We start from the raw sequence: 13,407 nt of genomic DNA on the forward strand, positions 1-13,407 counted from the left end.
TTTTTTCCGGGTACTTCGGCTTCCGCCCACAGTCCCAAAATACGCTGAGGTTAATTGATTTTTCTAAATTGCCCGTAGATGTGAATGCGAGTGTGATTGTTGGTCTGTATATGTAGCCCTGCGACAGACTGATGACATGTCCAGGGATGGATAATAATTTGATATTATGTGTGAATTGAACATTTAAAACAAGATGAATGAGTGTTTGTGTGTCCGGACCGTAGACCAGCAAGAACTAAAGGACAGAGAGTACGTTCACTGGGCAGATGCCTAGAACATCTACCCACTAGCAGTTTCCATCTCATGCCATCTAGTTCATAATTCTACCTAAAGTTTTCAAGAACCTGTCCACAGTGAATGCACTGTATGTATGCGTGTGAGAGAGTTAGAGGGAGAGAAAGTAAAAGAGCAGGCTAATTGTTTACACTTAGCAGAAGTGTCATTGACTGTCATTGAGAACAGAGTGAACGTCCCAGGCCTGATGTACACGACAACAGCAACAACAATAACAACAACATCAAGCTGCTCTCACTCACTGAGCCTGACACGAACAGCTACTGGAGGGCATTCCCACTGACAAGGTGACTTTGGCTGCCTGTGTGTGTGTGTGTGTGTGTGTGTGTGTGTGTGTGTGTGTGAATGTGGAAAGTGAGAGCGACAAAGACAGATATTGACTGAAACCGCTAACAAAAAATTCATCAAGCATTCAAACACCTGGATGTGCTTTACCTCATCGTACATCAGCTCCTTAATTTGTTTCATTACTTATTCATTTATGACTTCTTGTAATACTTCTCCCAGTCTTTTGTTCCTCTAGTCATCAAGCTATCTGTGTATTTTCTATGACTAATGTTGTAAATAGCTGCATGAATTGCCTTTTATTCTCTGAATGAAATGTCAAATAAATTAGGTTGCTTTCATTTTGAAGGGATATAATGAATCCTGATTGCTATTAATGTTAAGAATTTAATTGCTAAGTGCCAAACTTCTGCTGTCTAATTATTTTCAGTCACCCAGTTTCACTTTTAAGTTATCAATCATAGCATAATGCAACTTTGTTAAGCTGATGTTCAAGAGGCCTTGTCTCTGTTGTCTTTGTTGGGATTGGTTGTTTGTTCAAATGCCTAATGTTTTACGGCTGTGATAGTTCCAATAAGCCTTACAGAAGAGCCTGGAGAATGGTCAGATTGTCTTCTTCTGGACACCATACGTTACCTGGGATTGTGTAGCAAATAGAGTTTGTTCAGTTATTATATCATCACAGTTGTTATTAAATCACATGATGACAGGTGGTTGTATATTGTGGTATGGGATTAAATCAAATCAAGTTTATTTGTATAGCACATTTTAAACAAACAGAGTTGAACATCTTATCATGTACGTGGCAACAAAACTATGTGCAAAAGCAAGACTTAATCAAAACTTAAAATCAATCAGTAACATTAAATAAAACAGTACAAAATACTGAAACACAGCAAAACAGGATAGCGACATGTAGGATCAATTTTTTAAAGATAAAATAGATATAAAATATTAAAAAAATAAAACTGGCAAGAGCTACTAATAGTCATTGAAACATGTATGTCTCAAGATTTTCTTTAAAACGTAAGTTGGGGAGGAACAAAAAATGAAGCCTACATGTAAATGTATGTGCCAAAAACTAATGCCAAAATCATAAGTACAAGAAGATTAAAAAAATAAATAAAAAATCGGCAGTGTTTGTTAGTGCTTGCAAATTTGATGAAAAGTCTTCAGAGTGAGATGTGTGGGGGTATTGTTGGTATTTATAAATTTAACTACTAGACTGAAGGAAGTCATATATTGGTGATTTGCTACTAATCATTATATTATCCCTCCATTATTGATTGATTACTAATAATTATGTTATCACCTCACTACTGACTAATCACTAACAGATTATTATGTTATCCCTATTTTATTAATTCCCTATTAACACACATGCTACTCATGTGTAGCAGGAACCTTCAAAAAAGGTCTCCCAGTACAGACTATGCTAACCTATGCTGTCTTTACAGTAGCTTCATGCTAAATGGACACATACATGAATAGTATCAATATTCTCATCTAACCTCCTGCAATATTTATTTATTTTTTACCAAAAATGTAGAATTAGCGCAGTACATGATACATATAGTTCTGTGCATTACAGATTACAGGTCAAAATTTGTTTTACAGATTTATGAAGAACGCCCAAAGTCTCAACAGGTTTTTCTTACCTGCCGTAGATCCATTTCATACTGAAATACAAATAAAAAAGAGTTTCCCCAAAACAGAAAAATTTAGACAAATGCCAGTAAATCTACACATTTAACAGTAATAAATAATAAAATAATGCCCAAAGACAAACAAACAAACAAACAAACAAACAAACAAACAAACAAACAAACAAACAAAAATCTACTTACTAAATGAACAACTCATGTAGAAGTAAAGATGTATCACAAGACTGGGTTGAACAATTATGATACTGAAAGAGAAACAGATTAAATGAGGCTACATTTAGATATCAGTGTAAGTTGATAAATTTGAATATTTGTGGACATTGTGGATAGTTTATTGGTGAAAAAAGTTTTTCCAGATACAGAGAAAGCTTCATTTTGCACTTGCCAGTATCACTGATGGTAGCAACCACAAGTCAATTTCCTGTTGACTGTACCCAAAGTGAAGCATCTCTGTGTTGTGTTTCGTTTTGAGCAGTAGATGGTATAGTTAGTCTCCGTGAGGGTTGATTTGGAGACAAAATTTTGTAAGGTCGTCTGCTTCTGGGAAGGTTGACTATTGACAATTTGTGCATAATGTCTTTCACAGTGGATCTAAGTCTAAGAGTCTTAGTATTTACCTTGAATCTTTCTTCTTTTTTCTATTCTTGTGTTTCTGTTCTATGTGTTTTTTAAACCCAGTGCTTCTATTTAAGTAATTATTTGATTGATGAGGAATTTTAGTATTTAGGCTTGTGTGTCTAGTCCAGCTGCAACCAGTTACCTTCTTTTTAAACTTAGTAAGAGTAATATTAGTATTGTATATCCCCTTTGTTTAAATGCATTTATTAATTTATATGTTGTGTTTACTCATGTTGTCTTTGTGTTAATGTAAGATTTTGTTCAACTGAATTCATAGATCTGAACCAGTATAGTATGAGACAACCACAACAGTAGAACAATTCAAGAGGGGGCAATATAGTTTTTCACAACAAAATTACTAATAAGGAGAATAATTCACAAAACAAGAGAACCAACAAAACTAAAACATTTCACAGTATATAGAACATTTCATAAGGCATTACTTGGATTTTCTCTTTCTTTCTTTCTTTTCTCATTTGTTTGGTTGTTTCTGTTTTACTTTCAGTTTTATCTTAACTTGGTAATTCAGGAAACAGTTTTTTTTTGCTTGGTTTAAGTTAACATCTTGTCAGCTTTATAAAGAAACAGAATCACCAAAAAGACAATGATAATGAGACAGGAGCGAGCGCTGTAACAGTTATGCTGTGTCTAAATATGAATTAAATGTGACCTTTGTTTCCTGCCGTCCCTTTCTTGATCTGCTCCAGCTTGTGTTTCTCAAGTTAAGGTTCATTAACAGTATGGAGATATGAGCTATTAAAAATGTAAATTATCACTGATAGAAGCTAAAGTAACCTTTGATGCACTATATGTAGAAAAGGTCTCATCCTTGTTCAATTCTTGCATTGGACTAAGCTGTACATTTTCAAGTCCTACATTTTGAAGCTTACATTCATACATTACATCTGTACATTTCCATAAGAAAAAAAAATCAAATATGATCACAGTAGCCACCTTCAGCTTGCCTGTGGTAGCTGAGCAAGGGAATACAGACAGTCATTTTCAATGCTTTCAAACTGAGTTGGTTCACATACCCTGGCCTGTTCAATATTTCCTTTGGGTAGTTGAGCAACAGAGTACACCAGATCACTTTCTGCACATGGCCCCTTTAAACTGACCTCAAAGCTGGAAGCTGAAGTAAAAGAGACATCTTTAGAATACACAGCGTCTGATTCAGTGTCATGGAGATAGGAGTAATTTGCATAGAGACTGTCTGGGTCGACGTCAGCTGTGGCTGTGGAGAAGGAGACGGTCGAAGCTACAGGTTCGGTCTCTGTTTGCGGGTCGTCATGTCTGATTTCATCATATTCAACATCCTAAAAATTAAACAATGAGAAAAAGAGAAGTACTAAATATATATGGCATTGAAGGACATACAAAAGATGAAACAGTAACTGTCAGTGCTAAAACATTTACACAACAAAAAGTTTTAATACCAAAATCACAGTCGCCCTAATTACAGACAGTTTGTATCATCTTATTATTGAGGACAACAGAGTTTTAGCCACCCAACTTCTAGTTTGTGTGAATGTAACTGCAGCCAATTTAGTATCACTTTTGATTATTAGAAAGAAAGTCATGTACATTATTAAGATGGGCAGATGGCACAGTGTTTTACAGTTACTCATGTCTAGATTTTTCACTATCAAGTTGTCTTGAAACATCATACAAGACAGACAAGAGTCAGAGTTGAGCCATTATATGGGAGTTTAAAGTACAAGAAGTATGACATCTCATTTCAAGGCACTTTGCTGCTGGAATAATGAAATTATGAATGTGTATGCAGAAAACATATTGCACTTGACTCTTTAAAATTAAAAACGTCCACAAGGTTTCAGAATATAAGAAAGTCAAACAAATTTACCACTTGTGCATCTTCCTGTGGAGAACCAGCACTAGACACAACTTCTGCAAACACATAAAGTTGGGCAATATTTGTTAATGTTACAGATGGAAGGTTCACTGATATTCCTGCACATCTGCAATGTCTGTGGTGGTGTGTGTCTTACTCAGTTGTCTCCTTGCAGTCCTCATAACCCTCCACAGGACTATCAGTGTGGTTAGTATGATAATGACACCTACAGTCAGATACAGAACACTTCCTGGGCAAAGAAAAGAAAGAGGAAGAAGATGTATGAAGAAGAAATCTTTCACACACCCTATGATACTGAGAGGAGTTTACTTATCACATCCTCTTTACTATAAAACAGAAAAGAGTTTAATACATTTTTCCCCTACCAAATAGGTGAAATTTTAATTTCTCTGAATAATCTGAACCCTGAAAATTCAAAGATCAAAGTTGGACTGAAACACTGAAGGATTATATTAGCATATTTGCACAAATGCAATACATAGTGTAAAAAAGTATACATGATGGGTTTTGTTATCATTAAAACCAGAGACCATTTAAGATAAACTTGTGTTTGACAACAGGCAATAACTGCATGTCAGAATGGATTATATTAATTATCAGTAAAATATATAAGTATATAAGTAAACTTCTTACTACTTCCTCGTGAAGCTGATGCAGTGGGTGTTGTATCAAGGGTTGTGTTTGAGTCAGATAATTCAGTAATGATTTCCAAGTTGGTTGTAGGGACAGTGGAGCTTTTTAAGTCAGCATATGACCTAACAGTGACCGTAACAGGATCTGGAAGCAGAGATGGAAACAACAGGAATAATATTCTGTATGTTGCTTGATTAACTAACTAGGATGTTAAGTTTTCACTAAAGGATGTTATTTTGTTGAAATGAAAATAAAGTGAATAAACTTACCATCTATAACTTTAAGATTCACCTCTATCAGTGCATCAAAACCAAGTATTTCAACTCCACAGTAATACTTTTGAGTGTCAGACCTTTCAAGATTAAAGAATGTCACATATAAACTGTCTCCTCCATTGGTCAGCTCTATTCTGTTCTTCTTTTTAGTTTGTCCATATTCTGCTTTCGTGATGATGTGTTTGTCTTTCGTACATGGACTGTCACAAATGTATTTAGCTTTATATTTTACATTTGTCCCAACATTCCAGTTTACACAATTAGCTGTTATATTTTTCCCAACATGTCCCTCTATGTTGAGAGTCGTCGTCTCCACAATAGTCAGGGCTAGGAATAGGAACAAAGCAAACATTTTAAAGTTGCCACGGTGTCAATGAATACATAGATTCAAATGCAGAAATTCTCATTAAAACTGGTGCATTTTATTATTTGCACAGGGAACACATCACTTTCTTCATGAAGTAAATGACAGCACTTCTCATTAAGCAAATCAGACTAACAAAATAGTACATTATCTTACAGCTACAGCATTTATACACAGGCTTTTGCACTGAGAATGAAGTAAAAATCAACTCACCACAAAGCAGACAAGCACACACAAACATAGCGAGAAGCAAATGCACAGCAGCGATCAGGTCAGTTCAACCACAATTTTTATAACTTCCTCTTCCTTTCAGATTCAAGCTCCTCCCTTTGCCTTTTCCATCTGCACATACACTTATATACAAAACCACAACAGCATCTTGTGCAAAACTGTGTTGACATACACAAAACTAAAAAATTCTGAAATGGGAAAACATTTATACTTCTTTTACTTGTCCAGAACTAAAAGTCTTTTGATTGACTGCAAACTGTACAGAACTGGCAGAATTAAACCAAAATTAAACACCCATGACATCACTCCTCTTTGAGTCAGTTCTCATTGGCTTCCAGGGTCATTTGAGCCACGGCTTGAACCCACTGATACTTACTCCAGATCTGCATTCTGAGAAAATGTAGAAAATATTGTGTATAAATATACAACAGCTACGGTCATTAAACTTCCAGTCAGCATTTAGAAAAATATTTAACCAACTAATGTTGGACAGTTTCCAACAATAAAAGTTACAATATATCTGTGTGAAGTGTCTTACTGCCATGGTGGGTTCAAGAGTGCTGTAGACTTGATCTAGATCTCTGGTGGATGGTTGGAGTATCTCATAGACTTCATCAGAAGCTGCACTCTGTGGGAACATGACAGTTTCTGTATGTTACTAGCTGTAAACAGAAACCACTTTTTTTTTTTTAAAGAACAGAAATAGCATTGAGGTCAGTAGCTGCAGATCGGACTGCAACATATATCATTTATTACTCTTTATAAGTAGTTATTTTCCCACTACCTTTACTTCATTTTTAAGTTATAATTTCTACACATTCATTAAACTGACTTGGTGGTGATGTTGCAGTGATCATTCAAGGTTTTGTGTGGAGTGACATACTCTTTTAGTGAGTGTGAGAGTGCTGTAGACTTGGCTCTTGTCTTCCATCGATGGATGGAATGATTGATAGACTCCGTCAGGATCCACACTCTGTGTTTGATTTACATTATAAGGTTAGTATCAAATTCAACACATCAAAGTGAATTTATACAAAATGAAAAACTAATTAATTGAAAGACAATGCAACATGTCTAGTAATATCATTTTTAAAATTAATAGAAGCGTTCCAACCCAAGCTTGCTCGAGAATTGAAAGCAACAGTTCAGTACAGTTTACTACAACCAGATGATCATGGTTGGACTAAAGTTGAATACATTTTAATGAGCACCAGGGATTTTTGGGATAACAACATAAACAGAGGCCGGTGGATCGCACTTAGAAAAATTACATTTATACACACAAAAAAGCAGACCCCTGATTGGGCATTTTATACTATCTTACCTAATCTATATCAATAACAAAAGAACTCTAAATTAAAATGTTGTGCTGCCTTACTGAACAAAAATTACAAGTGGGCGTCTAAGCATTTACTTAAACTGCAATTTCACAAAAGTGCTTGTAACAAAGTCCTGAGATCATCCTCCAGTGACAAACTGGTTTCTCGTACTCAGGTTAATAATAAACAAAGTTTGTACGCACAGCTACAATCTGTCCAGATTCCAAAAACACCAACTGAAGAGACACAGAGGTGAGCTGCTGTTGTTAAATCACTCAGCCCGAATGACAGTTTTCCTGAACTTTTAAGTAGGTTTTCTGATGACTGGAACAGCTTGATTGCAGAGCAGCACTGGAGCAAAGATCTAATCAGTTAGAGCAGGAGGCAGGACGGAGGTGGAGCAGTTACAGTAACAGGCTTGAAGCAATGCAGGTTTGACTGGTACATTTTGAGAGAAAATGGGTTGTAGGAAGATAGATGATGTAGAGCAGTGACTTACGGTCCTGATTGTAAAAACACTTACTGAAGAGACAAAGATAACAAACACCAAGGAAACAGCGCCTGGTAATCGAAGACTCAAAATGGAAAAAACTCACCCCTCCAATGTCTTTGTGTGGCGTGGACACTTGCAAAACAAACAAGATATTTGTCATGTGACTTGATACACAGCCTCCAGTCTGTATAAATTATACACTATGTGAAAGTTGATGGGCCTTACTCAGTTTTTTCTTCGTCATCCTCCTGGTATGGATCAGCAGGACAATCACTATGATTAGAATGAAAATTAAACCTATAATCCAATATGGTGCATTTCCTGCCCGAGGAGAAAAACAGTTAACGTGTTAATTACACCTTTAACTGCAACTCACTCTTCATACCCTCTGTAATGCAGATTTATCTTCACATAAGTTATTCATTTAGAATGACCTGACGGTACAGAAAAAAAAATGAGGAAAATGAAAAAATGATTTCTAAGTATGTTTATTTAGGTGCATTTACGTAATTTCATTGTTTTCATTTATTTTTAATTTTTTTTATCCTAAGTTTATTTGTCATCAATCTGAAACATTTCTTTTCATTCAAAACCGAAAAACATTTTAATGTTGCCTTATCTTTCTATTTTCATTGAGTATTTGTGTTGCTTTCTTTCCAGTTAAGCAACTAAGTCGATTTTTCAACAATTTCAAGTAGTAGGATTTTACTTTTCTTTTGTTGTCAATAATGATCTCTTAGATGTGTGAGTTCTAAAGAACCCCTTTGTGTCAAGGATGTAGAACTCTGCTGCTATATTATTTAGTCTTCATATTTATTTTAATTGACAATGAAACATACATTATGTATCAAGTTCAAATGAGTGTGCGTCATACCACTTCCTTGTGTTGGTGATGCAGTAGGTGCTGTTGTATGAAAATCGGTGTACGCCTTATCAGTGGTGACATCTGAGCCGTTTGAAGACAAAGTCACATGTTTAGAACAGTAAATCACTCTGTCATACAGATTAACTAATTGGACATTTAAGTTTCTACTTTTTTTACAGAGGAATTTAATTTTGCTAAAATGAAAGCAAAGAGTATAAACTCACCATCTGTAATGTTAAGATTCACTTCTATGAATGAATCATGCCCATATCTCTCAACTCCGCAGTAATATTTCCTGGAGTCTGACATTGTGAGATTAGTGAAGGTCACAAATAAACCATTTTCTCTGTTAGTTAACTCTATTCTGTTGTTATTTTTAGTTTGTCCATATTCTGCTTTGATAATTATGTGTTTATCTTCTGAACATGGACTTTCACAAAGGTACTTAACATTAAAATTCACATTTGTCCAAACGTTCCAATCAGAACATTCAACTGTTACATTTTTCCCAACGTGGCCCACTATGTCGAGAGTCTTCACCTCCACAATAGTTAGAGCTGCAAGCAGAAAAAAGCATTTTAGAATCAATGAAATTGAAAACAACAGTGCTACATGTAGGTGCAAATACTGACAGAAAGAGGCAACTTACCAGAAAGAAAAACATAAATGTAAATCATATTGGTGATGGATGGCCTGAGAATAGAGACAACTAAAAACAAGTACATGAACATTGGCTAAGTTCACTTCCTTCCCTTTTCTGTTGCCCCATCAAATCTCCAAGCTCCTCCTTGCTTAATGTATTTAAACACACACTCACAATATATTGTGTAAAACTGTTAGTGTGTACAATGTGTGTTTATGACTACAAAATGAAATTCCAAATCATTTGAAAATGTAAATATTAAATCGAATGAAGTCCGAAGAAAGATCAGTTTGAAGTAAGTCACTGAAGCCTCAAACTGCCAGTGTGTATCCAAACTGACTGCATACAAGCATTGACAAACCATCAGTTACGTCACTCACAGGTTGCCTGAACGCTGGTTTTGAAGCTCAGTGTAGTAGCTCCAGTCGTTCCCATCTTGGCAATGTCTCCTAATTCAAAGAGATGGAGCTGAGGTCATGTAATGATACCCAAGTGGTACTCAAAGCACCCTTAGTTACATTTCAGTTTAAGCCTTAATACAATTTAAATCGGCGAGTTATATAAGAACTTATCCTGATGCAGCTATCATGAACAGGGAAATTAGCTCTAGAACCCAAAACCATTTTTGTTGCATTATGTAAACATGTTTATTTCTTCCACAAAGCTGTGAAATTGAGCATGAAGTTCTTTTTAATTTACTTGCTTTTTCAGCCAGCCTCAAGTGGCTGTTTGAGGAACTGCAGTTTTTGACAATTCTGCATTGCAGTCATTTATCAGCCCTGGAGGCTGCATTTGCTAGCAAAGCATGATGCGGATTTGGTGAAATGCAGAAGAATGTATATGTATGTTATATAGGTTATATATTTAATAAAACAAATAAAAACTGTTTATTTAAACGTATCAACACTTTTCTTATGCTTTTTTTTTTTACCCTTACACACACAGTGCATTTGAAATGATCACAGATCTAATGGTTTGTCCTGGTTTTCTCTGGCTCTATGTAAACTGGGGTCGACCCTGCTGAAGTCCAGAAGTAGTTAGTAATGAATCTGAGTGTATTTATGATGGATGATGTCTGACAGACATTAATAACTCATTTTCAAACAAAAAAATGTTTTTGTTCTTGTTAAGTTTTACATCTGATAAAACAAATAAAAACTTTAATTTCAATTTTTGAATACTTATTTTTAATACTAAGTCACATACAGTATCTGTGTAGTCTGACCAGACCACAGATCTGATGATTTATCTTGGTTTTCTCTGGCTATGTGTAAATTGGGGTCAACCTTGCTTGAGTCCAGAAGTAGCTAGTAATCAATCTGAGTGTATTTGTGATGGATAGTATGTGACAGATGATAATGATTCATTTTCAAGCAAAATGATTTAATTCGGAGAAAAGCTAATTTAATTTCTGTCACAGTTATGACAGTATCCTATTTTCAGCACATGCAATTTGGTTTTTGTACCAGATCTGTATTAGTATTGATCACCGTTACAACAGGTGATGCGGGTCCTTGTCTAGCTGGGTTAGTTACCCGCTTATCTGTTGGTAAAGCCTTAAAGCTCCACTAGGAGAGATTGCACTCCTCTTCCACACTTAATATAGATGTGTGATAATGAGAGCTTTGCAATGGTGTCTTTATTCCTCTTCTTTATCGTGAGTCCAGTTTAAGGGCACAACATTTGGAGACACTGCTGGGACATTTGATCCACCATCAGTGAGCTGCAGCATCCACTTGCTCACCGTTCCTCCAAACTAACAACAGAAAAAGGCATACAAGAAAGTAGCTGATCTCGTCTTTAAAAAGATGTTGACAACTTGAATTCTGAAATGAGCCAAGTCAACACTAGGCAGCAAAGCCAATGAAGTCAGATGTACACTCAATTTACTGCTTCGTGGGGTCTGAATTGCAGAGTTTCAGCTGGAAATGAAAGGAGCATTGTACAAACTGATGTATGCGTGTAGATACATACATCATACATAGATACATAGATCAGAATTCAGGACCAAGGGTGGAATACGGGACTGGAGAAACCTGCAGTCATTTGATTTCACTGAAAGCTGAGCTGGCCATCCCGGCTAGCCACTGGGCTCTTTTGCCAGACACAATCATCTTTTTGATTTATTTAATGTCTGATCGGTTAACCAGATTTTTCACCTTTTGTCTCAGTGCCTTCATTAAACAGGGAATCAGCAAAAAAACCCAAACTGTGTCAACATCTTTAAGACAAAGTAGAAGGGAGGCCACGGATAAATTGCGGACCAAAACAACACGGGCCCTTCAGATAAATGCTGTCAACTGAGCAAAAGTAGCTGCAGGACCTTCTTCAGCACCCATGGGCCATGGCCTATCATTGTGATGGCAGGTACTGTGAGGAGCATGAGGACAGGGAGACAGATGAGACAGGGTGAAAGTGGAAAAAATGTAGAAGCAAGGAGTAGCTAACAATGGACTGTCTGGCTCAACAACATGTCATTTAAGATGATGATATTTCACATTAGACTGTGCTACTCTGGAGTTCAGGTCCCACTGACAAAATTAGGGAAAAAGTGCAGTTGTTAATTTCGAGAAATGCATCAACTTATTAGAAAATATGTGTGTATAGTTGTGCTGTGGTGCTGACAATGCAGCTTTCTAAAGCAATCCAGTAACTCTGGATCTGATGGTATCATTATGTTCAAAACCTCACTCATTGTGTCTCTACATGTCATTGATCCACTTGGAGCTTGCATCCCCCGAGGAGGACAGTGTCAGGGAGAGACGGCAGAGCAGGACAGCCTTTTTTGTGATAAATATTTTCTGATCACTACCTGCAACATAATATCAGAATCCAGTAGTGCAGAAGACATCCACCTATAGAGACGGCAGGAGAGAGAAGTGGTTCACATATTGTGAGAGATGAAATGCATTGTTTTGTTTTGCATGTTGGGTATTTTGGAAGAGGACTGACGCTAGTATATTATTTACTGGAATGTCAGATAGAAGTTGTGCACCTCAGTGTAGAAGAGAGCATGAAAAGAGCTCTGCAACATGGATGGTGTGTGATCACATCTGGAGGTCCGGGTCGTCTGAGCCAAAATGTCAATTTTGCATTTCTTTTCTGTCTGACTTCATGTCATGAAGTACTTTGATTGAGGAGAACTTGCTGCCCGAGAGGATGTGTACTGCAGCACTGACATCTCGTTATAACGTTATAAGACAGAGAGACACTAAATAGGTTATTGCAAGAATTAGAGAATAAAATGCAACACCAAAGCATCCCTTAATGTACTATGTTGCACAAAGATTTGAAAAAATCAGGTGAGATAGCTGAGTCATGCCTAAAAACAGGCTAACGCTTTCTATGAATTAAAATGGGCTTACCAAAGGCGACCTAAAGACAAACATTCTTGATGCAGTAGTCCATGCCAAACTCCAGCAAAAGAAAATACACACAGACTTTCATTTGCAGGATTCTCAGACCACAGTGCCAAGAGAGGTGCCATAGAGGTATATTAACAACTCACCACTGAGGTTCAGAGGAATAAGGAAAGAGAAGTCCCAAAGTTTTCTGATAAGGACAACAGAACCAAAAAAGAGTCTCCCATTGAGTCAAACTTTAAGCAGAGAACTTTCACAAACCACTTGTCATTCTGAGGTGAGCAAAACATCCAGTTTTGGACATATGTGTGTTTTAAGTAAATTAAAGACAAAATGTAAAACTGTCACACCCCCAGTTTACAGAGGGACGAAAAGAGGAAGTGCAGATTTTTCTCATTGTGACAATAACTGTCAAAGAGTGAAAACAAGCATAAAAGAGAATTCTTTGTAAACTGTTTGGAGGGCAATTATCAATTCTCAGCAAGGAA

At 36.4% G+C, this 13,407-nt stretch overlaps 1 protein-coding gene across 5 annotated transcripts; it reads right to left on the bottom strand.

Annotated features, from left to right (window-relative positions):
• Nucleotides 1-1,306: 1,306 nt before the first annotated feature.
• LOC111575013 (uncharacterized) lies at nt 1,307-12,957 on the bottom strand. 5 transcript variants are annotated; one of them, XM_035952668.2, is made up of 13 exons: nt 9,564-12,945; nt 9,139-9,471; nt 8,924-8,995; nt 8,275-8,322; nt 8,153-8,181; nt 7,121-7,210; nt 6,776-6,865; nt 6,220-6,627; nt 5,637-5,969; nt 5,368-5,511; nt 4,871-4,963; nt 4,726-4,769; nt 1,307-4,177 (listed from the first exon to the last, which is right to left on the bottom strand). In XM_035952668.2, the coding sequence occupies exons 8-13, from the start codon at nt 6,245-6,247 to the stop codon at nt 3,818-3,820; spliced, it is 1,002 nt and encodes a 333-aa protein (XP_035808561.2). In that variant the 5' UTR covers nt 6,248-6,627; nt 6,776-6,865; nt 7,121-7,210; nt 8,153-8,181; nt 8,275-8,322; nt 8,924-8,995; nt 9,139-9,471; nt 9,564-12,945; the 3' UTR covers nt 1,307-3,817. The 5 variants fall into 5 exon arrangements, with proteins under 5 accessions (XP_035808561.2, XP_035808560.2, XP_054865548.1 ...); XM_035952667.2 differs by having other exon boundaries at nt 8,275-8,370; XM_055009573.1 differs by having other exon boundaries at nt 7,760-8,181; nt 8,275-8,370.
• Nucleotides 12,958-13,407: the final 450 nt, after the last annotated feature.

The sequence above is a fragment of the Amphiprion ocellaris genome, chromosome 4, assembly GCF_022539595.1.
Source record: "Amphiprion ocellaris isolate individual 3 ecotype Okinawa chromosome 4, ASM2253959v1, whole genome shotgun sequence".
Classification (NCBI taxonomy): Eukaryota; Metazoa; Chordata; class Actinopteri; family Pomacentridae; genus Amphiprion; species Amphiprion ocellaris.

Coding starts and splice junctions, on each gene's coding strand:
- LOC111575013 (XM_035952668.2), bottom strand. CDS start 6,247: ATGTTTGTGTGTGCTTGTCTGCTTTGTG. Junction 5,512..5,636: donor GAATCTTAAAGTTATAGATG/GTAAGTTTATTC, acceptor CTCTGCTTCCAG/ATCCTGTTACGGTCACTGTT. Junction 4,178..4,725: donor CACAGGAAGATGCACAAGTG/GTAAATTTGTTT, acceptor TTTAATTTTTAG/GATGTTGAATATGATGAAAT.